This window comes from Durio zibethinus, chromosome 15 (assembly GCF_047325235.1).
Source record: "Durio zibethinus cultivar Kanyao isolate XHJ-2024 chromosome 15, ASM4732523v1, whole genome shotgun sequence".
NCBI lineage: Eukaryota > Viridiplantae > Streptophyta > Magnoliopsida > Malvales > Malvaceae > Durio > Durio zibethinus.
In genome coordinates, this window is record NC_143176.1 from 9,930,959 (window position 1) to 9,952,693 (window position 21,735).

The 21,735-nt window shown below is 28.7% G+C and overlaps 1 protein-coding gene across 1 annotated transcript; it reads right to left on the minus strand.

Moving 5' to 3' along the window:
• Nucleotides 1-822: 822 nt before the first annotated feature.
• On the minus strand, nt 823-3,788 carry LOC111302374 (pollen receptor-like kinase 1). The gene is made up of 3 exons (XM_022898303.2): nt 3,036-3,788; nt 1,762-2,373; nt 823-1,630 (listed from the first exon to the last, which is right to left on the minus strand). Exons 1-3 carry the CDS (start codon nt 3,685-3,687, stop codon nt 981-983), a joined length of 1,914 nt encoding a protein of 637 aa, XP_022754038.1. The 5' UTR covers nt 3,688-3,788; the 3' UTR covers nt 823-980.
• Nucleotides 3,789-21,735: the final 17,947 nt, after the last annotated feature.

A 21,735-nucleotide genomic window follows, 5' to 3' on the forward strand; every position in this document is an offset into this window, starting at 1 on the left:
AATTCATAAAATTAGTACTAGCACATAGGTTATGTATAGATGATAGAGAAATTTGAGAGGAAAAGATAGACTAAAGGACTTGTTATGTTGAAGATTCGGATCAACAGGCAAACATCAGAGAATTAAATCTCAAATTGAAAGAGAATAAGACAAATATGAGTTTTTTTTTTTTTTTTTGATTCAAAGAGAAGTATCAGTTGATTACATCCACTACCAGAAAAATGGTTTCTTGATCAATCCCGTATGCAACAATGGAGGCAATAATCTATAATATAAGCAAAAGAGGAAGAGAAGATGTAAAACAAATGCATCTAGAAGTTTTCTTGTTTCTTTTTTTTTTCTTGATAAAATAGCTGTTAGTAGTTTTTGAATTAGTCAATTATAGTTTAAATAGGGTTAATTAAGTTTGATTTACTGTTGGTACATAGGTCTATAATATTACTCCCCGACCTTTTTCCTTGTCTTTAATTATTTTACTTTTACCAAGTTTAACAAAATTTTTTACTTTATTGTATTTTATATTAAACTTTTAATTTCTTTCATTAAATTGAACTATCATAATTTTTAATATAAAAAAGAATTTAAAATAATTTTAAAATAATTTTAAAATATAAAAAGATAAGAGAAATAAGTGTTCAAAAAATAAAAAATGATATAAATTTGAAACATCTTTAAAAATAATAGACATAGAAAATGAGACGGAATAACTATTAATTATTTAGTTTTAAAAAATAAATGATGTGAATTTGTTTAGCGCTTTTAAAATCTCACTTTTAAACTCAAATAATATATCTATAATATAAGTAAAATATAGAGAAAAATAGGTAAGAATTTGCAAGCTATATAAGTCCTAAGGAAATCTAGGGATAGAAAAACAAAATTAAATGCATTCAACACCAAATCTCAACTTATAAACCAAACTAAAAGAGATTAGTTTGATAAACCCTTCAACTAAAGGAGAATTTTTAATTCATGGGACATCACTTCTTGTCCTCCTCAATGGCCACTAAAGAGTAGAAATCGTCATCAATACCACCCTTGAGCTTTAATTCTTCAATTCTCTCAACAGCATCTTTCAAATCTAATCTCTTCTCCACATCCACTTCACAGCAACTCAATCCAATCTTCAATAGCTGGAGCATTGACTCTCCATCAGTACTGTTCCTTGTTGCTCCCATATCTTTGTCGAACACCTCCACATCCGTCGACATCATTTCTTGATCACCAACTACCGACTTCACCCAAATTGCCAAATCATCTTGGTCACTTCCTTTGCCCTTTTGCAAGAAGTTTGCAGGGAATTTTCCGGTTAAAATCTCTAAAATCAATACCCCAAGACCCCATACGTCGGTCTTCTTTGTAATTCTTCCATGCTGCACATATTCAGGTGATTTGTAAGCCACCATGAGCTCTTGAGCACTCTCTTGGTTGATTACAGGGATCAGACCGTAGTCGGTGAGGAGTGGTTCAAAGGATTCATTAAGGAGAACATTTGAGGATTTGAGGTGACCATGTGGTGCAATCAAACTAGGTAACTCCTTGTAGAGGTATGCAAGGCCCTTGGCTACTCCTTTCACAATCTTCAATCGAGTTGGCCAATCAAGGACCGGTTGCCCCAGAGATTGGTGACCTGAAAATTAATCAAATGAGGAACAACTAGTCAAACCTACTGTATATATATGTGTGTGTGTGTGTGTGTGTGTGTGTGTGAAAATTCATGTTTTTTGTGATAATGGTATTTGCATGTAATGAATAACAAACCATGAAGATGAACAGCCAAGCTTCCTTTTTTAACAAAATCGGTGACAAGGAGCTTCTCTTCCTTCCTATAATAGTAGGCGACGAGTGGAAGCAAGTTATTATGTCTCAGTCTCCCTATTCTCTTCATATGCTCTTGGAATTCTTCTTTCCCAAAGTTATTCATCTCTTTATACCTCTTCACCACCATCACAGGCCCACCTGATAGAGCAGCCTTGTAAGAAGAGCCAAAGCTTCCACTTCCCAATATCTCAGCAGAGGCTTTTAGCAAGTCTGGCAAATCAAACCTCTCTCTATCATCCCTCACGAAAGAAAGTTTTACAGTCTCTGCCTTCTTTCCATTCCCTAATTGCTGTGAAAACCCTGGGGAAGCATGTTCTTCTTCCTTGAAACCTGCTTTTGTTCCGAGGTTTGACGCTGGAGCTTCTACTGATAGCGTTGGTTGCCTTCCGCGTCGATGATTGATTAAGATGACGGCAAGTATGGCAAGTAGTATGAACACCCCAAATATGAAAAGGACCACAATAATCCATATTGAGGGCTCCTTGGAGTTAGAGTTTGGAGCAGCACTGGAGTCACATGTCTTCAATGGTACTCCACAAAGACCTTTATTGCCTGCATATAATTGAGATTTGAGATCAAAACATTTATACATATGTGATATATATATATATATATATATATATAAGAACATTTATATTATCACTCAAGCTAATTGTTAAAGTCTAATGGCAAATGACACATAAAATTTCATATATAGACGGAAAATTCTATATAGTCTGAATCAAATGCTTCATTATTTTTTGCTAAAAAGAAATACAAGATGGATTTTATTTATTTTTCATTATCCTTTGCATAATAAAGTCAAAAATAGTTTCCTACAATTTGTAACCAAATTCCCATAATCCTAATTCAACGTATAGAAGATCAGTACTAAAAACATAAGAAGTTTTCGAATGACATTAAAATAAATAGAAGTTTATGATGATTTCATTATAATAAATTTAATAATTTAAAACATGACATGATATAAATATTTGTATATAAGCAATATGATTTAAAATTTTGACAAAATCATATATAAGTTTAACAAAAACAAAAAATATTTTTCATGTTTGACATATTAATACGCATTGTTATATGATAATTTTTATATTTTATATATGTTTGAGACAAACCGATATGACATAAATCCATGAATTATTATATATAAGCTACTGGTAGTCGAATTGAAATTCAATGCAGACGTATGCTGAAAATAAATAGAAGTCACTCACCTGAAAACATGCTGGCATTCATCCTGTTAAGGCTTGCTGGTATAGAACCCTCCAATTCATTATTCGAGAGATCTACTTTTTGTAAGCCATTCTGTTTAAAATCAGGTATTTGACCCGAAAACCGGTTGCCATCAAGTTTAAGCACCAAAAGCTTGGGGAGGGTAGCCAATGATGCAGGAATTGCACCTGTAAACAGATTTTGTGATAGATGCAACTTCTTGAGCCAAATCATACCTGCAAATGCATTTCCAGGAATGTCTCCAGAAAAATTATTCTTTGATAAATAAATTGATTTTAACGCATTAAGTTTGTTCAACTCCGGAATGGGACCATTAAAACTATTATTCATAAAGCTTAAGGTTCTCAAGTTGGACAACCCGGTTAAGGTATTCACATCGATGGTGCCCGACAGTCCCATACTCTCAAGTTGTAGACCCCAAATGTTGCCATTGTAGCAAAGAACGCCAGCCCAATTGGCACGGTGTCCATTGCATGGGGGCATGGAATTGTTTTCCCAATTTTCCAATGAGGAGACATTGGTCAAGGAAGATTTGAACTTGAGAAGGATTTCGGGGTCAGACAATGCATAAGAAGAAACAAAAAGCATGTATAAAAGCAAAAGCGGCTTGATCAGATGAAGATGAAAGGCCATGGCGGAGTTTGTCGGAAGGTAACGCGCACTGATGGGGTGGGGGGGCGTGCGCGCCGCGCCCTTCACCAAGGGAGCCGCAATGCTGAATATTGGTGTTGGAGTTGGGGATAGAGAGAAAAGACGAGATGTTGGTGGAATTTGGATGGTCGGGAAGACACAAAATAAAAGTTGCTAAGAATAGGAGTTGTTAAGGTTGGTCAATGAAAGGAGCATCTGTCACGTTGATAACGTCTTCGTCTTCCTTTCCTGCCATGTTGATTCACAGATGTTCAGTTGTTTATTTTCCTTTTTTTAACTAAATAATTGGGAACAGAGTCAGATTTAATTCAGTAATTTGCAAATCAAATAAAATGAATTGAAAGCAAAAAATAAAATAAAATAAAACAAGATAGTGAAACTCGACCGGAAGAAGTCTAAATTAGTTCACGGGTGGGATTACTTGCTTGATCCTTGACCGAAACTCAATTGCTGAATTTTTTTTTTTATAAAATAAATATTTTTTATTAAATTTTAATTTACATATATATAATATTAAAATATCAGTATAAAACAGTTTTCATTATTTTAATAATAAATTGAAACTAAATGAATTTTAATCGTCCGACAAAATTTGAACAAACTTTTTGAAATATCAACATGATCCTACAAAATCTGACTCATTAACACTTTTAAACTCGACTTTCAATCTTAATTAAAAGTTCAAAGTCACATTCTTTATCCAATTAATTTTTCATTGACAATTGTCCTACAAAATAAAATATGTTGATACGAAAACTGTGATTTCGTAGTCAACTATTGATGTTTGAAACTAATTGTATGTTGTTGTCTTCGATTTCATATATATGTTCATTTTCTTCAAAGATTCATTAAAGGTGTAAAACACAACGTGCTTAGAGAGCTGTTTTTGTTATTTGAAATATTGGCAGCAAGATTCCTACAATTTCCACGACACTTTCAAAACAAACATGAGATGAAAAATGCATTTTAATGATAACAAATGACAGCTATCTTATGTAGAAATTATTAACATTTTAGACAAGTTTTTTTTTCTTCTTCCTCCAATAAGCCTATATATGCTTTTTGTTAGTAGTTTAAAATACAATGCATCTCATATTGGATAAACAAATTTAATTATTGGTAAATAAATTTAATTTTTGTATTAATTTTATTTATATTTTGAATAATTGTGTGAATAAAAATAATTATTATATGACAAATATTTATAACTATTTAAATATAAATAAATGATTTTTCATATAAATAATGATTGTACAAATGATAATAACCATTTGAATAAAAATTTATATTTGTTAATTGATTATAAATATATCTTCCAATATTATTATTTTTACTACTTTTGATTTGAAAGTTTGAAGTTTTGTTATATTCTAGAAGTATAATTGCCTTTATGAAAGGATTTTTCATGTTTTAAAGCCAATTTTTTTTTTTTATTGTTTCTATTTTCTTATTTATTGTTTTAACAATTTAAAGACAATTATATAAAATTTATATTTAGTATGAGAAAGATACAAAGAAAAAAAATGACAAAACCAACTTTTAAAACATGTATGAAAATTTTCAAATATCCAAATTATTTTTTTTTTCATTTTGCATCAAAAGAAAATTGTAAAAGTTGCAAATTCATTGGTGTTTAGGTATGCAACTAATTCATTGTTTCATCTTGTTGCATGAATTCAATTTTGTGATTATTTTTACATTACTTCGATTGAAACTTATTAATTGATAATTCCGAAAGTTCAATTGGAATGAATTTGGAAATTTGGCGGGTGTTAGTGCCAAATTAATGGTTGGAATTATCTTGTTTGGACTTTTATAAATTGCTTTATCTATAATGTTGTGTAATTTATTTTGTGCATAATTGCTTGTAAGAAAAAAAACTTAACTCGATGCAATACTTTCGTTAGATTGCTATATCAAAACATTGGTTACATCCTGATCATACAACCCCAGCTTTACAAAAAAAAATGAATTCCCAAAGAATGAATGTACATGAAAGAAATGGTGTATTTGGTGACAAGTTCCAACTTGAAACTTGAAACCGAATGAATAGCTTACTTTTGTCTAGTTTTCATGAAAACCATTTGAAATTAAATTGATGTATATGCATAAATATTATCAAAAAGTGGTGTTTCATGTATTACTTAGTAGATAAACCAAATAATGCTTTATTATAAATAAAGCATGTCATTATGGTAGCCTCAAAAGTCTAAAGTATTATTATAAAAAAAAAAAAGGTGACTAGTATGGTCAAGCATGTCCTCTATCTGCTAGATGTGTTGCACTAAAAGTGATTTTTGCAAAAGGAAATTTTATTATGGACAATCACAAAGTGAAAATTCATAAAAGAGTTAGGCTGCACAAAGCACTATTGCTTTTAGTATATGAGAATTGATAAACCAAATTAATAATATATAACACATTTCTGAATGAAATTTGTAGTAGATGTTAAAAGGGTTAAATAGAATTATGAATTTAGAATTGTTTAAACTATTTCATTATTTGCCACATAAATTAATGTTGAATTTATGAAAGAAAAATGTTGCACTATCTTGTAAATTTTATTATGGATTAAGAAATGATTTTTAATTGAAATGAAAAAAAAATATTATATTCTATTTGCATAATTGAATTTTCTAGTCAAAGTAGAATAGTGGGAAAGCATAGGCCTTTAATAATAAAATTACTATTCTAATATAAAAAATAAAACTTTCTAGTGAAATATGTTACACGGTGGTCATGAGTTTAAATTAAATGATGATACCTTATGCAAAATGATTCTTGGGAATCATGTTTCATGACTTCCTTTGCCATGGTGATCTAGATATAAACATATTGATCACAAAATAATTGTGAAAGAATTTGAAATTGGAGTTAAATATACTATGAATTCCAATTGTACATAGGCATATAGGTTCTATGAATAAAGTTTGAATTTATATATATTTGAAAATATTTTGACCAATTAAAAGTGATAAATGATAGAGATATATACTTAGGCTGCACAGTGGTGAAGAAATAAAGTTCTTGTAAAATTTTGAAATCAAGTTTGTAGGTTTTCAAAAGCCATGAACTTGGATTTGACAATTGGGTAGTTAATATGTGCATTGGAAACTCATGATGGGTAACATTTGAGGTAGTGGTTTTCACTAAAAGCCATCAGTATAATCGAGATAGTCTCAATAGCTAAATTTACATGATTTATAGGTTTGATATAGATTATTATGGTTAGCTTAAAACAGCCATAAGCCAAACTTGATGCCATAATCTTATAGAAATAACATTATTTAAAAACTAATGACTATCAAAACTATGAATAGGTAGTTATCAAAATCTTGTCTTGACGCTCTCAATTCAATTTTTGTGTTGAGGGTGATTGTGTTGATGGTAAGTTTGTGTCACTTGAAACTACAATAAATAATTAATAACAAATATCCAAACAAACTACAATACACATAATAAGATCAAAACAAATATAAAAACAAAGTGAAAGCAATGTTAACATTCAAATCAATACATAATTATGCAAAGATATTTAACTTGCTTTACACAGTTAGATTGAAATTAGCCTTACCACAAAAGATTGCCCTTTGAAAAGTCTAAGCATTGTAGGTGAAGGTGAGCATTTTGGAATAGCCACTATCATATCATAAATGGCTAGGACAAAAAAAAATGCATATGACTTACAGCTGAAACAAAACCTTGAAGTAATAGAAATTATGCTAATATTTCAAGCATATATTTTTCACATAGAATTACAATTAGTAAGGCCTATAAAGATAAGTGACCATGAACAAAATAAAGACCTTTAGCTTCACTAAGGAGAAAAGTAACACTACATGGAACATGATTAACTCTCAACTATAAGACTGGGTACACATTTGAAAGTACACAAATGTATCATGGTTGAAGCTAGCTAAGCATTGAATAACTTTGCAAAAGTAGCAAGAAACTTATGTACCAAAATAAAAGTCAGGTACCAAGATAAAAGGTGACAAGTAATTCAAGAAAATGGGAATAGCAAGAATCTGACCTTTGTTCAAGGAATTAAAACATTTGTAGGTATAGGTAATCCTTGTGAGGTTGCATATTCTTGAGTTGCTAGAAGCTTTGCTTGTGCAAAATGAGTTCCTTCTACAAAAAGTGCTAGCCAAAAGAGCTGTAAGAAGTCTTTTAAATGTTTAAGACTTACTTGTTAATATAATTCCACAAGATTTGAACAAGATCAATGAGTGTAGTTCAAAAACAAGCATGCACTAGCACACAAGTAAATAAATTAACATATATGGACATGTATATATGTGTAAAATATAGAAAGCGCATCTATAAAATTAAAAGTAAATTTTTACCTTAAACATGTTTTCATCATTAGCCTAGCTCTTTTCCAAAAATAGATACTTAGAAAACCATATTAACCAACTTATAACCTGCACATATCAGACATGAATTTTATTCTACTAAAGTATAGCAAAGTAAAACCTTGTTTGCTTCTCTAATAAACAACTTAAAAAATGACAATCACAAGTATGCAATAAAAATAAAACATAATGAGTTGCCTAGATGGCAAGTAAGGTAAAAGAATTAGAATTCAACTACTTCACTACAACAACTATCATGAGAAAGACTAACACTTAACTTTCATTATGAAATACAAAATTAACTGTACCAGGCACATTATAGCATTTGTTTCATAATGTTCTAGTTAATGTAAAAGATAAACTACTACTTCAATAAAAGACCTGATTTTCAATTATCCATATTAACGTCATGAATAAACATAACCATCTCCATGAAAAATATTAAGACCATCTTTCATTACTTAAACATGCTCACTTCACACACTATATACAAGCCAAACTTTAAACTCAGACTAAGAATACAAAAGATTTTCAATAAACAATCCAACTCTAGTTTTACAAGTAAAAGCAACCTGCGAAATGTTTTTTATTTTGATAAGTAATAATAAGGTAAATAAACCCTAGACAACCAATGCAAATACTAGAGTTTCAAACTTCCAAAAAGTTATAAACACAAACCTATTTGTAAAAATAGAGACAACTCTTAGTCGCTCAACAAGTTTTACTTAATACAAACCATCTGAATCTGCCAATAGTTGAATAAAGTGAGCCAAACTAGTTATATTAATCCTAGACCTAAAATCATCAAAATAAACACTCAAAAACATAAAAAAATAAAAATAAAAAACATTTTTTTATCCATTATTCTAACATCTTCAAATTTGATCAACATTTCTTCGAAATATAAAATACCAATCCATCTACATTTTTGTTTTGATCTACTTTTCTATTTTGTATTTTTAATTGAGAAAAGTAATTTCTTTTGGAGATTTAAATCACTGATGGTAAAGAAAAAAAGGAACAATAATCTTTTTCAAAATCCCTATTAAGATTTTGAACAAACTAAAGTACCTCCAAAAACCCTTTATCTCTCATTTCTTATTTTAAAAAAAAAAATAGATACACAAATTCATTACTTTCAAAACAAAGATGAGAACCAAAGATTAACATGAACAATCAAATAATTTATAGAGAGTGAATTTGGAATACAAACCTTGGCTTCTAGCCATTTTTAGTCGATAAACGTCAGCTAAATCTACTTTATAGAACTTTCAGACAGTGATGAAATGCAAAGATTAACACTAGATTTTACAAAAGAGAAAAGAATAGAGGAAAAAATATGAGAGCTGGAAAAGATGAAACAATTTTGGAGAGAAGAACCCATGAAATAGTTAGTGTGGGTTTTGGACAGAGTGTGAAAAAACCTAAAAAAAAAAATTCCTCCACCATGTTAAATGGTGTAGTTTAGGCGAAAAATTAGACACAAGATTATTGTCTGACTTTGTTGTTGTTGCAACATTGGAGATAGCAAACTTTTAGTTTATAAGTATATGCCGAATGGGAGCTTGGGGGATTTGTTGCATAATAGCAAGGGGGCTTGTAGATTGCTTTAGTTGGCATGGGTTTGGAAGGTGTGAAAAAACCTAAAAAAAAATATTTCACATTAAATGGTGTATTTTATGGGAAAATATTAATTTTTTTTTTGTATAAAAGCTATATTAAACAGTGTTGTATGGATCAAAGTTCAAATTTTAAAATTCTTTCTATTTAAAATTCATTATGTACTTTAAAAAAATTTTAACAAAATTTTTTAATAAGAAATTTTGAAAATTTAAAATTCCGTTTAAAATTCTAAGAAAAATGTATATTTTAAAATTATTATTATAAAAATTATATTCTTAAATATAAATAGTCTAAGATTTTTAAACAAACATATGGTTTAAGTCAAATAGTCACTTATAAATTATACATCAATTTGAACTTATTACTGACAGGTAAATAACATCATAAAATCATTTAAAAGTTTGTGACAAAAATTAATAACATCATATTAAATTTGTCAAACAAAATATATCAAGGATAAATTTTAAATTTGTGACAAAATTATAATGTCACCTAAAATCTAAAACGTCATAACAAATTTCCCACCATCTTTATTTGGCAGCAAACTTTTGGTAACATTATCATGTGACAATTTTATATATCATCATATAACATATCAAAACAATATAAAAACATGAAGAATTATATTATTCATCACTTTTGACATACTTTGCATGATGAAATATTATGTGTCACTTAGAAAAATCGTTACAAATTAATGAATTTTTTATAGTGACATTATCTAATTCATGGCTTATACAAATGATTTATCATCTATGATTTTGTTAAAAGTTTTGAAATATAGTAGTGAAAATTTAAAAGTATATTTATTTTGGAAGTCACGAGTGATTCAAAGAATTTATTGATATGAAAACTTTTATAATAACATTTGATCCATTCAAGTAATGAAAATGGTTTAGTTTATGATAATAAAATTATCAATAGTATCCGTGATGAAATAGATTTGTATAAGTATTCATTAATTGGCATAAAAGTCTCAAAATGAGACTATAAAGCATGAGTTTACTAAAAGAAAAAATAATTTTCAAGGTGATTATATTTGACATTTTATTTTTTTATGTATACTTTAATATTGAGTTCAAATAAAAGTTTTGGAATGTTTATGAGAAAAAAATATTAATATATAGAATATTTGCTAGTTATCTTTCAATAAAAGTAAATTTGGAGGCCTCCTACTAAAAAAAACATCAAATAGTGAAAAGATAAATGAAATAGCAAATTGAATATATATATATATATGATATCTTGATAATTGAATGGGATTTTTTTATAAAATAATGCATAGTTGCACATAGTAGGGATGATGGTTTCTTATAAATTTCAAAATTCAAAAGAAATAAAAAAAATTACCCCCATAGTGTTGTATGTAAGGTTTTAGTATAATTTACTATGAGTACTTTATACAAACTAATAAATTTAGTATCACTTATCAAAGTAAAATCATAAAAGGCCCTTAAGTAGCATAAAAGGACTAAAATGGCTTGGTATATTCATTCATTTTATTCAATTGTAATAGAAGTATAATTGTATTAAAGATGTATAAAAGTAATGAAATAGAATGATTGAAATTTATAACTATAGATTTGTGGCCACAACAAATACCAACTATTTGTTAAAATAACAATAATGAGGCAACAATGTCTAGAGCATATAAAATGATAAGCAAAATGAAAAGTTTGGACATGTTAGCCTATGAAGTGATTGTATTAGAGATTCAATCTCAAGTGGAGGTAATTACTATAAAAAAATTGAATTTCAAGATATTTGGTTAGTGGTACTACAAGTAGAATAGGTTTAAGCCCTTACTATTAAACACCAATCATGAGAATCCAACTTGGAATTAGTAACTCTAATTACAAAATTTAATGGATAAAAATGAGTTGTTGTTATGTGTCTATTAAGCACTAATAAAACTCATTCAAATTTCAAAAACTAATTTGATCCATTGCATTGAGAGGATAAGTTTTTATACTCTTAATGGAATTTATTATTTAAATGTCTAAAGTAATAGAGCATTATGAAAACTATACCTATATAAACATAAAAGCAGTGCCACTTTAACAAAAGGAATTGAGATCTTTTTTGTAAATGTTTAGGAATAAAAAAAGCATATGGCCATAATAGTACTAAAGCAATTATAAATCTTTGACAAAAAATTAAGTATTATGTGTGTTATATCTTCAATTTTAATGTTAGAAGTTGAAGTTTAATCTACGGATACCATCAACTTTGTTAAAAGTCTAAGATATATACGTTAACCAAATGTTTAAATTGAGAGATACTTTCTTGTAGTCATAACATTTATTTGTGTGAAAGGTTAAAGATTAAGCACCAACATTTCAAATTAATGGAGGATTATTGGTAGTTTAAAATGTGGTGCATCCCGCATTGGATAGAAAAACTTAATTATTGGTGAATAGCCTTAATTTTTTGTATTAATTTTATTCATATTCTGAATAATTATGTTTAAACAAAAACAATTACAAATGGTCATAACTATTTGAGTATAAATAGATAATTGGTCAAGTCATAATTGTACAAATGATCATAACTATTTAAATAGAAATTTGTATTTATTCATTTATTATAAATAGATCTTTCAATATAACCATTTTTATTATTTATAATTGGAGAGTTTGAGGTTTTATTGTATCTTAGAGGTATAATTACCTTTATAAAAATATTTTTCACACCTTAAAGAGAAAATTCATTTCAATTATTTATATTCTCTTTTTTTTTTCTAACACATTCAAATCCTTAATTCCTAAAGAAACTCTTGACCTTTGATCCTTCAGTCCCTCCATCAAATTTGCACTAACTTGTTTTGCATTTTTGGTGTCTAAATAGGGTGATAAGATTAATAAATAAAAGTATGTTCATTTCAACCATTTTGCTTTATCAGACAATGTTTCATTAATCATATATATTGTTCGTCCTGCCATCTATTCTCTCGAAGTTATATTTTGTTTGTGGTTTTGAAATATTATCGTACTAATAGAATTCCTATGTAGTACTTATCATTCATTCAAGTTCACATGTTTTTAAAATTAAAAAAAAATTAATTTTCTTTTTATGTGTGTTTGCATTATTTAGAAGTATGATTCTCACCCCCCCCCCAAAAGTATGAATCTCTGTACGAAAGTTTTATTATTATAAATTTTAACTTACAACTTTTTTTTTTCAAATAATTGGGACAAAGAAAAAGAAATAAAAAGGATCACATGCTAACAATGTTAAGATATAATTGTTATAAAAATTGAATTCTAAAAGGAATATAAGAAAAAAATTAATCACAAAATATAAATTTGATCCATATCTTCAACTTCCATTCAAATTATTTATTTTTAAAATGAATACTTTTTCAATTTTTCTTTATGTATATTTTCTCTCCTCTCTTCACTTTCTCTTTTCATTTTTTTAAAAATTAAACTATAAAATAAATTTCAAATTAAAAACAAAATAACCTTTCAAAATTCAAATAAAAAACAAAATACCCTTCAAAATGCTAAAATCCTTTTTGAACCTTAGAATCAATGCATTATAGATTTTGTTAATCTTTATGATCAAGAAAAGTAAAAAAGAGAAATAAAAGAAGGAAAAAGGAAAAGAAAAGAGGGAAGAGAACTTATTTTTGTTTTTAATTGGTAGCAAAATGGTTTTGTCTCTTATGTGGCAAAACATATTATTTTGAAATAATAATATTTTTATTTTACAAAAAATATATATTATTTTGAAATTTCACGTTGCCATGTATATTATTTCAAAATGTTAACATATTTAATGAAGAAGGATCAACGAAGTTAATTATATCGTGCTAGATCAATCTTTGACATTTTTTTTAGATAATTAGGACTCAATTTGTTGAAATAATTAGAACATGGAGTAACGTAACATTTTAATGAGAATAAGGTTTTTTTAAAGAAGGTCATAGTTTGGGGATAAGAAAAAAAGTTACAGGTGTTGAGATTCAAGCTTTATATTTGTTGGATGCCTCCTCTTAAGAGTGACTATATGAACTAATTAAACTATAAATTCTGCAATAAGTATAAAGTTAAATCCAAAATTTGACAAATAGTAATTTAGTACCCTTTTATGTTATCTTGCAAATGAAATATGATATTGTCTTAACTATTTTATTGGTCTCTTTATTGTTGATAGTTTGTTGATGAATTGAATCAACTAGATTGTTATATAAATATATATATATATATATAAGCTTGAATTTAACTCAATCTAATTAATTAATTAATTTTAAATTTTATTATTCAACATAGATATATTTTTATCCCCTGTTAGCTAGAATTGTGATAGGTGGACACAGCCACATCAACCTACATCAGCTCCATTTAATGCCATTCATGCCTTACCACATTAACTTTTTTTATTCCAATTTTCCGTTAGTTATATCCTTCCATTATCCCATTTTTCCTTTTTCTTATGTATCCATCTAATGTGTATTATTTTTTGTTTAAATGTACAACCCCCTTCCCCTCTTTTTGAGATGCATTTAATGTTTCATTTTTGTAGACACCATAGTTTGTCTTAGGATTTTTTTCAATTCATTGGGCTTCAATTTTTTATTTTGATTGTGCAATTGGGTTTAATCAGAAAAGTGAATTTTTAACCCAAAGATTAAGCCCTAAATTTTATTTGTATTTTAATTTTTTAGTTTAATTTTTGTTTTTTTAGTAAAAAAAGTCAAAGTCAAATGGTAAAAAAAATTTTAAAAAGAGTAAAAAAAAGAAAAATATGGGATTTTGCATGAAAAATCTTGGATTCAATTTAACTCTTAGATTTTATCTCAAATTTCAACTTTAATGGTTGAATAATTTTGAAAAGACTTGGAGCTCAATTTATTAAAAAAGGGAAGATGCATAGATAATAAAATTTGAAGAGAAATCCTAGATTTAGTTGAATTAATTTTTTTCAAATTGAAAAGAATTTAATTCCTATATAAGGACCTTAAATCTAAGATCAAAAGGGGGACTTCACAGCAATTAATTTCAAGATCAAACAAAGGTCATTGAAAAGAAAGAAAATTTTGGCAAAGTTTTGAATCAACAAAGAAACAGCAATCAAGTAAAAAAATTTTGCAAGAAGATCCATTTAAAGTTTTTGGAATGGAGGCTAAGATTTATACTAGAAATGTCAGTTTTTGAAAAGTGAAAATTTGTTGGAACTCGTGATCCATTGAGGTAATGTTTGCTTTTATTTTTTTTTTTGTCATTTTTGCATAACTTTCATAATATTTAATTGCTTACTTTTATTTTTATATTTATTACATGATATTTATTTTTGCATGAATTTACATAACTAATATTATATTTGCATGATTAATATTATATTTGCATGATAATTTATTTGCCTAATATTTTATTTACATGATTAATTTATTTGCATGACTATTAATATGTTTGCATGATTATTAATTTATTTGCATGACTATTAATATGTTTGCATGATTATTAATTTATTTGCATGATTATCAATTTATTTATTTGTGTGATCACATGATTATTATTATATATTTAATTGCATGTTTATTTGCATGATTTATATTATTATTTGTATTATTATATATTTAACTGCATGATAAAATATTTATTTGCATGTTTTATATTGTTAATTGCATGATAAAATATTTATTTGCATGTTTTATATTGTTAATTGCATGATAATATATATTTGCATGTTTTATTTTGTTAATTGCATGATAATATATTTATTTGCTTGTTTTATATTGTTAATTACATGTGTTAATTCCCTAATTGTATATTTTGTTGCATGATTTATATTGTTAATTGCATGATTATATAGTTAATTGCATGATTATATATTTATTGGCATCATTTATATTGTCAATTGCAAGATTAGATATTTAATTACATGTTTTACATTGTTAATTGCATAATTATATATTTAACTGCATGTCTATTTCCATGAGTATTAATTTATTTATTTGTATGATTGTATTATTGTTAATATATTTATTTACATGATTATTATTATTGCATGATTTTATATTTATTACATGATATGATATTATATTAATTTTGAATGATATCTAATTGTATATTTTTATATTTATTGTGTGCATAATTGCATGATTATATTACTAACATATTTGTATGATTATATTTGATTTGCATGATATTATATATTTATATGATTATTATTGCATGATAATTAATATATTCGCATGACATTCTTGCATGAATATTTTAGCATGATCTAGGCATAACATTATATGATATTTAGTATGATTTATAATATATTTGCATGATAATTATTGCATGTAAGATTCTTTTTAATATTTATTACATGATTGCATGATTATTTGATAGTTAGATAGAATTTTTTGTATCACCATGTTATGATTTTTATTTGCATGATAAAAACCATCTTTGATTAAGGCTTAGGCAAGATAACACATAATTAATGTGGTACTAATTTTGGGCATAAAGAGGTGCTAATACCTTCCCTACAGATAACCGACTTTCAATCCTTAATTCTGTTGATGTAGACCAAAACCTATTCTTTTTAGGGTCTTTTAGTTTAGACTTAGGATAACCTTAGAGATGATAGATTCATATAGGTGGCCAATCACACCTAAGTAAAATAGATTGGTGGCAACTCCATAGTTTTTGTGTCTAATTAATAGGTTTCCTAACCTAAACATTATAATAGTTTGGCGATACCACTGGGGGCATTAGAAAGTCAAGCTATTAGTTAGTCATGTGTTATCTTAAGCCTTACTTTGTTGGTTTTATTATGTAATTATTTATGATTTTCATATTACTAACTTAATTGTTATTGTTTTCTTGTTTTGCATATTTTAATTTTTTTATGTGCATTAATTTATTTGATTATTTGGTCTGTCCCTTTACACACACCATACTTGCATTCATGCATAAGCCCTATACCCAAGATTTATCCTTTATTAGAAGAGAATAAGTACCTATGCTCTCATGAGGTGATAACTTCTATGTGAGCTAACGAAAACTCCCACTCAAATTGAATAATTTCTTTTTAGGCCTATAATGGAAGGTAAGGATTGGGGTACCCTACTAGTCTTTAACGGATGATGATGTAGAGAACAATTTAGGAGCCTTTAGATTGTTAAGCCTTTGAACCCAACATGTACATGAACCCTAAGAATCCAAACCTAGGTTAGAGCCCTACCCTCTTTTTATTAGAAAAAATCTAAATAAGACACATAATGGGACAATTATTATTCTTGTAATTTATGCTATTCCTTGTATATATTTTTGCATACTGACCTTTTATATTGTTCCTTGTATATATTATGCTATTCTTTGTATATGTTAATGAACCTTTTTCTTTACTTTATTTTGTATGCATGCATGCATCATTAGATTTACATAAGAAGTGATTATCACAAAACAATCTTAACAAAGAAAATCTTAATTACATCTATGGAGAGCCTATCAAAGTTCCCTATAAGCCTAAGAATGAAGTCCAAGGAATCTCAACTTAAAGAAGGTGATTGTTTGCTAGTCAATTTTGTAACTACTCTACTTGCCAAAATCCATCTCAATCTTAAATGAAATGATCTTAGTGATTTGGTTAGTATTTGGAACCAATGGAGTGTCACTCCCAAAGAGATTTTTCAAAAGAAATTTAGGGACCTTACATTACTTCTTTCAATCCCTATGGATGATCAGCTTATTAGGGCCATGATTCAATTTTGAGACCCTTCTGATTGCTGCTTTGTGTTCAATGAGGTTGACATGATACCCAACTATTGAAGAATATTTAACTCTCTTTCACTTGGATTTTCCTAACCCTAACAAGCTATGTTGGAAGAATAAAAAGACTAGTTACCATAAAAGGCTTGCTCAAATGATGGCCGTAGATGTCCAAAATTGTTGATAATTGGATAAAAGGAAAAGGTGAAAGTGTCAGAATTCCTTGATCTATTGTTCATGACTTTATATACAAATATTTTGGCATTGAAAGAGGAATGGATTTGATGGCATTGGCTTTATATGGGATTATGGTATTTCCAAAAGTAATAGGTTATATTGATGTTGTAGTGGTGAATTTCTTTGATCAACTTGGTTACCAAATTAACCCTATTCCTACAATTTTAGCTTAGACTATTAGATCTTTAAATCATTGTCATTGAAATGGAGACGGCCATTTTACTAGATGTGCTTAATTATTAACCATTTGAATGAAAAGTCATATAAAAAATAATGGTGGTAAATTTCACAAGCCTTATTTCACTACAAGCACTCCCATTAAGGAATTTTATGAAAATGAATGACCTACACAAAAATCCAAGGAAACATGGATCTTATTTCTACGCAAGTTCACTAGTCGAGATGTAAAATAGAGCTCTTTGGATGCCATATGGACCACTATTATATGGTTGTGAAGATAAGCTTTGGGTTCCTCTTTTACGTCTTTTAGGTTTAGTAATAACACCCATCATGATGCAAAGACAATCTGGCTATGAATAGTTTATCCTAGCCATTTTCAGACTTAGAGAAGTAGAATTCTTATATGTTGAAATTGATGCCTCCATAAAGATAGCCAATGCCCTACAAGCTTGGAATTTACTCAAAAGAAAGATAGGAGGAAATGCTCAAATGAGGTTACCCCTGAGTACTTTGTATGGCACATTAGGTGAGATAAAGACATTAAAATCTCTGAAGAAATAACTCCAAAAGGCCTAATGAAATCATCACCTCTTGATCCCCTATTGGTAGTGGAAACTATTAAAAGAAAGCTCTAAGTTGAAAAAGATGAATTGGAGCTTGAAAAGTAAAGGCTACAAAAAGAGTTAGAAGCAAGAATGGACTAAAGGATTCAAGCACTTAGACAAGAAATGGATGAATGAAAGAGTCTTTTTTCTGATCTCAACATCAAACAATTATCCACTAATCATGAATTAGCTTAACTTTTGAAAGAAAATGGACAATTGCAAGCAAAAATGCAAGAAAAAGATGAAGCATTCATCAAAACAGAAAAACACATCGGGTAATGGTCGAAATTGGAACACAAATGGGTGTTGTGAATGAAGAATATGAATAAGCCAATGAAACATATATGAGAAAACATAACCAATTGGAGTGATTGCTTGATCAAATCACTATAGCTACCTAGAAAGCCAAGGACATGTTAGCAAAAGTTGAAAAATGGAAGACAAAGGTATCGCCAGTGGGAACACATGGCCAAAAGTTGCTAGCTTTCCTTAATGAAGTGCAAGGCCAATATTGATGAATTAGGGATTTTTTTCCATAATAAATTTTAGACTTTTAATGGATGTAATATTGGATTTGGTTAGAAATAACTTTCAATTCAATGAATATTTTTTTTGTTAATAATTGTTATGTGGTAAATCCTCTTTATTACATTCATACCTCAATGCATTCATACATAAATATCTTTCTAAAGTGCATAATAATAAGTCATACTAATTTATTTAAAAATTGGTGTAAATCAAAGTTTAAGGATAGCTCAACCTTCAAACAATTTAAGGGCATTACAATACTAGATATCAAGCAAAGATCATGAAAGAAAAAAATATTATTTATCTCCAGAAGCTAGAAAAGTCACAAGAAGAATTGAAAGGGCAATTGGAAACTATTACTGAATTCTTGAAAAATATGAGCAAGGGGAAGAAAGTGGAAGAGGTGGTGATACAAAATCAGGTTGATGCACTATATTCCCCTAGTTTTAGCCCATGTTTAGCACAGGCATCTCAAGGGGCCCAGTACCTAATGCCATTTACTACAAACTAACCCTATATGTAAACTGACATCCTAACAACTATTGCTCTTGCTTTTCTTACCCCTATTGCTTGACATCAAGATCCATGATCCTACACAAGTTCCAAATCTCGATGATCCTAAAGAACAAGAAAAGTTAAAGATTGGCCATATTGAAATTATAAAAAATTCTAAAACCCAAAGATGGACATTATTAAAGAAAGGCTTAGAGCTATCGAGAGGATGAATTTTTATAGGTCAATGGATGCTACTGGACTCTACTTAGTCCCTAATGTTATGATTCCACCAAAATTTAAAAGTTCCTGAGTTCGATAAATACGGTAGGACCAAATGCCCTATTATACATGTTAAGATGTATTGTCGTAAAATGGTTGCATATGCTTATAATGAAAAGTTGCTCATCCTTGTTTTTCAAGATAGTATTACTGGTTCAGCAGCTAAGTGGTATGTGAAATTGGATAAATCTTGCATCTGTGGATAGAGAGAACTTACAAAGACTTTCATTGCTCAATATAATCATATTATAAACATGGCACTAAATTGTATGTCTCTCCAAAGTATGGAGAAAAAGGCAAGTGAGAGTTTCAAAGAATACACTCTAAAGTGAAGAGATATGGTAGCCCAAGTTTAACCCCTATTAACTAAAAAAGAAACCACGATTTTATTAAACAATAATCTCAAAGCTCTTTACTATGAGAGAATGATTGGCAATGCCACCAAGAATTTTACTGATATTGTAATCATTAGGGAAATCATTGAAATTATTAAGAATAGAAAGCTAGAAAAGGGTGAAATGTCTAAAGCAGAGAAAAGACTTGCACCCAAAAAAGAGGCTGATGCTCAGGTTATATTTCGTGAAGGGACATAATTCAAAAGGTACCCTCAAATCCTCTATGCCCCATATACCAAGACCCTTACCATTCCACCCATAACATTTCACTAAACACCTATCCTTACTGCCCTGCACTACCTACTTATCAACCTAATGTCCAACCCATAACCCTCATGTGTGGCCCTACTTTTTTTCCTACCACCCAGCCAAATACACAAGCTAGTTATTCAAGGGTGTCTCAAGCTACCTAAGAAATAACCTGAATTGATCCTATCCTATGACCTATACTGAACTATTCCCTCAATTAATAGAAGGTCACTTTATGGCACTATTAAAGCCGTTTACCCTAAATGGTATGATGCTATTGTCAGATGTGACTATCATACTGGGAACATAGGTCACCAACTAAAAATTACCCTACTTTGAAATACAATGCGTAACATCTCATTGATCAGGGTGTGTTAAAATTCGATAGCTCTAAAGGACCAAACATCAGTAGGAATCCCCTACCAAGTCATGCTAGAACCATTAATGCTATAAATGGTCATAAAACTTGTCACATTAAGAGAAGTGTTGATTATGTCAAAACTCTATTGAAACAAGTGTTTAAAGCTCTGGTTAAGGCAGACATGATTTGTCCAGTACCTCTAAGTCATAAAAACTATTGTGACAAGATGGATTTGAGCCAGTCTTGCAAATATCATAAAAGGACTTTGGGGTATTCTATCCAATATTGTGATGTTTTTTATCAAAAGTTACAAAAGATGATGGATACATCCTAAATTGAGTTTTATGAAAATGTTAAAGAAGACATGATGAATGTAATAGAGAAAAAAAGACCTTATAGAGCTTGAGTCAAACCTCTTACAATCTACTACAAGCATATCAAAACCTATGGAGCCTTTCTACCCCAAGTGGTATAATGCTAATGTTGCTTATGACTATAATCCTAGGATTGCTGGCTATTTTATAAAAAATTGCATAGCATTGAAGTATAAAATGCAAAGTTTGGTCAAAAATGGATTAGTGAATTTTGATCAAGAAGCAAAGACATGTGTCATCAAAAACAATTTGCTTAACCACACTGGGGCATAATTTTGAAGGAGTTATTATAAATGTCTATCACCTTAGGAACTTTAAGAAATAATGCAAGTTTGGAACATTTAAGTCTTTTATGTTAGTTTTTTATTTGTCTTTCATCATTTTAACAAAGTGATAGATGCATTTTCATTATATTTCCTTATTTGTTCCATTGCTTTAATATACATGCCTTTCATAATTCAACCATTCTTATATTTTAAATAATGAATGTTCAGACAATCATGACAATAATTCAAGATTTGATTTTGAAAGCATCACCCATATTGATAGAATTGATAAGTTGAGACTGTTAATATATTGGGATCATTAAAGTAAAAGAGGATATGTTTCATGAAATAAAACTAGCATGGGATTTTGC

Coding starts and splice junctions, on each gene's coding strand:
- LOC111302374 (XM_022898303.2), bottom strand. CDS start 3,687: ATGGCCTTTCATCTTCATCTGATCAAGCCGCTTTTGCTTTTATACATG. Junction 2,374..3,035: donor GAATGCCAGCATGTTTTCAG/GTGAGTGACTTC, acceptor AATTATATGCAG/GCAATAAAGGTCTTTGTGGA. Junction 1,631..1,761: donor CTTGGCTGTTCATCTTCATG/GTTTGTTATTCA, acceptor ATTAATTTTCAG/GTCACCAATCTCTGGGGCAA.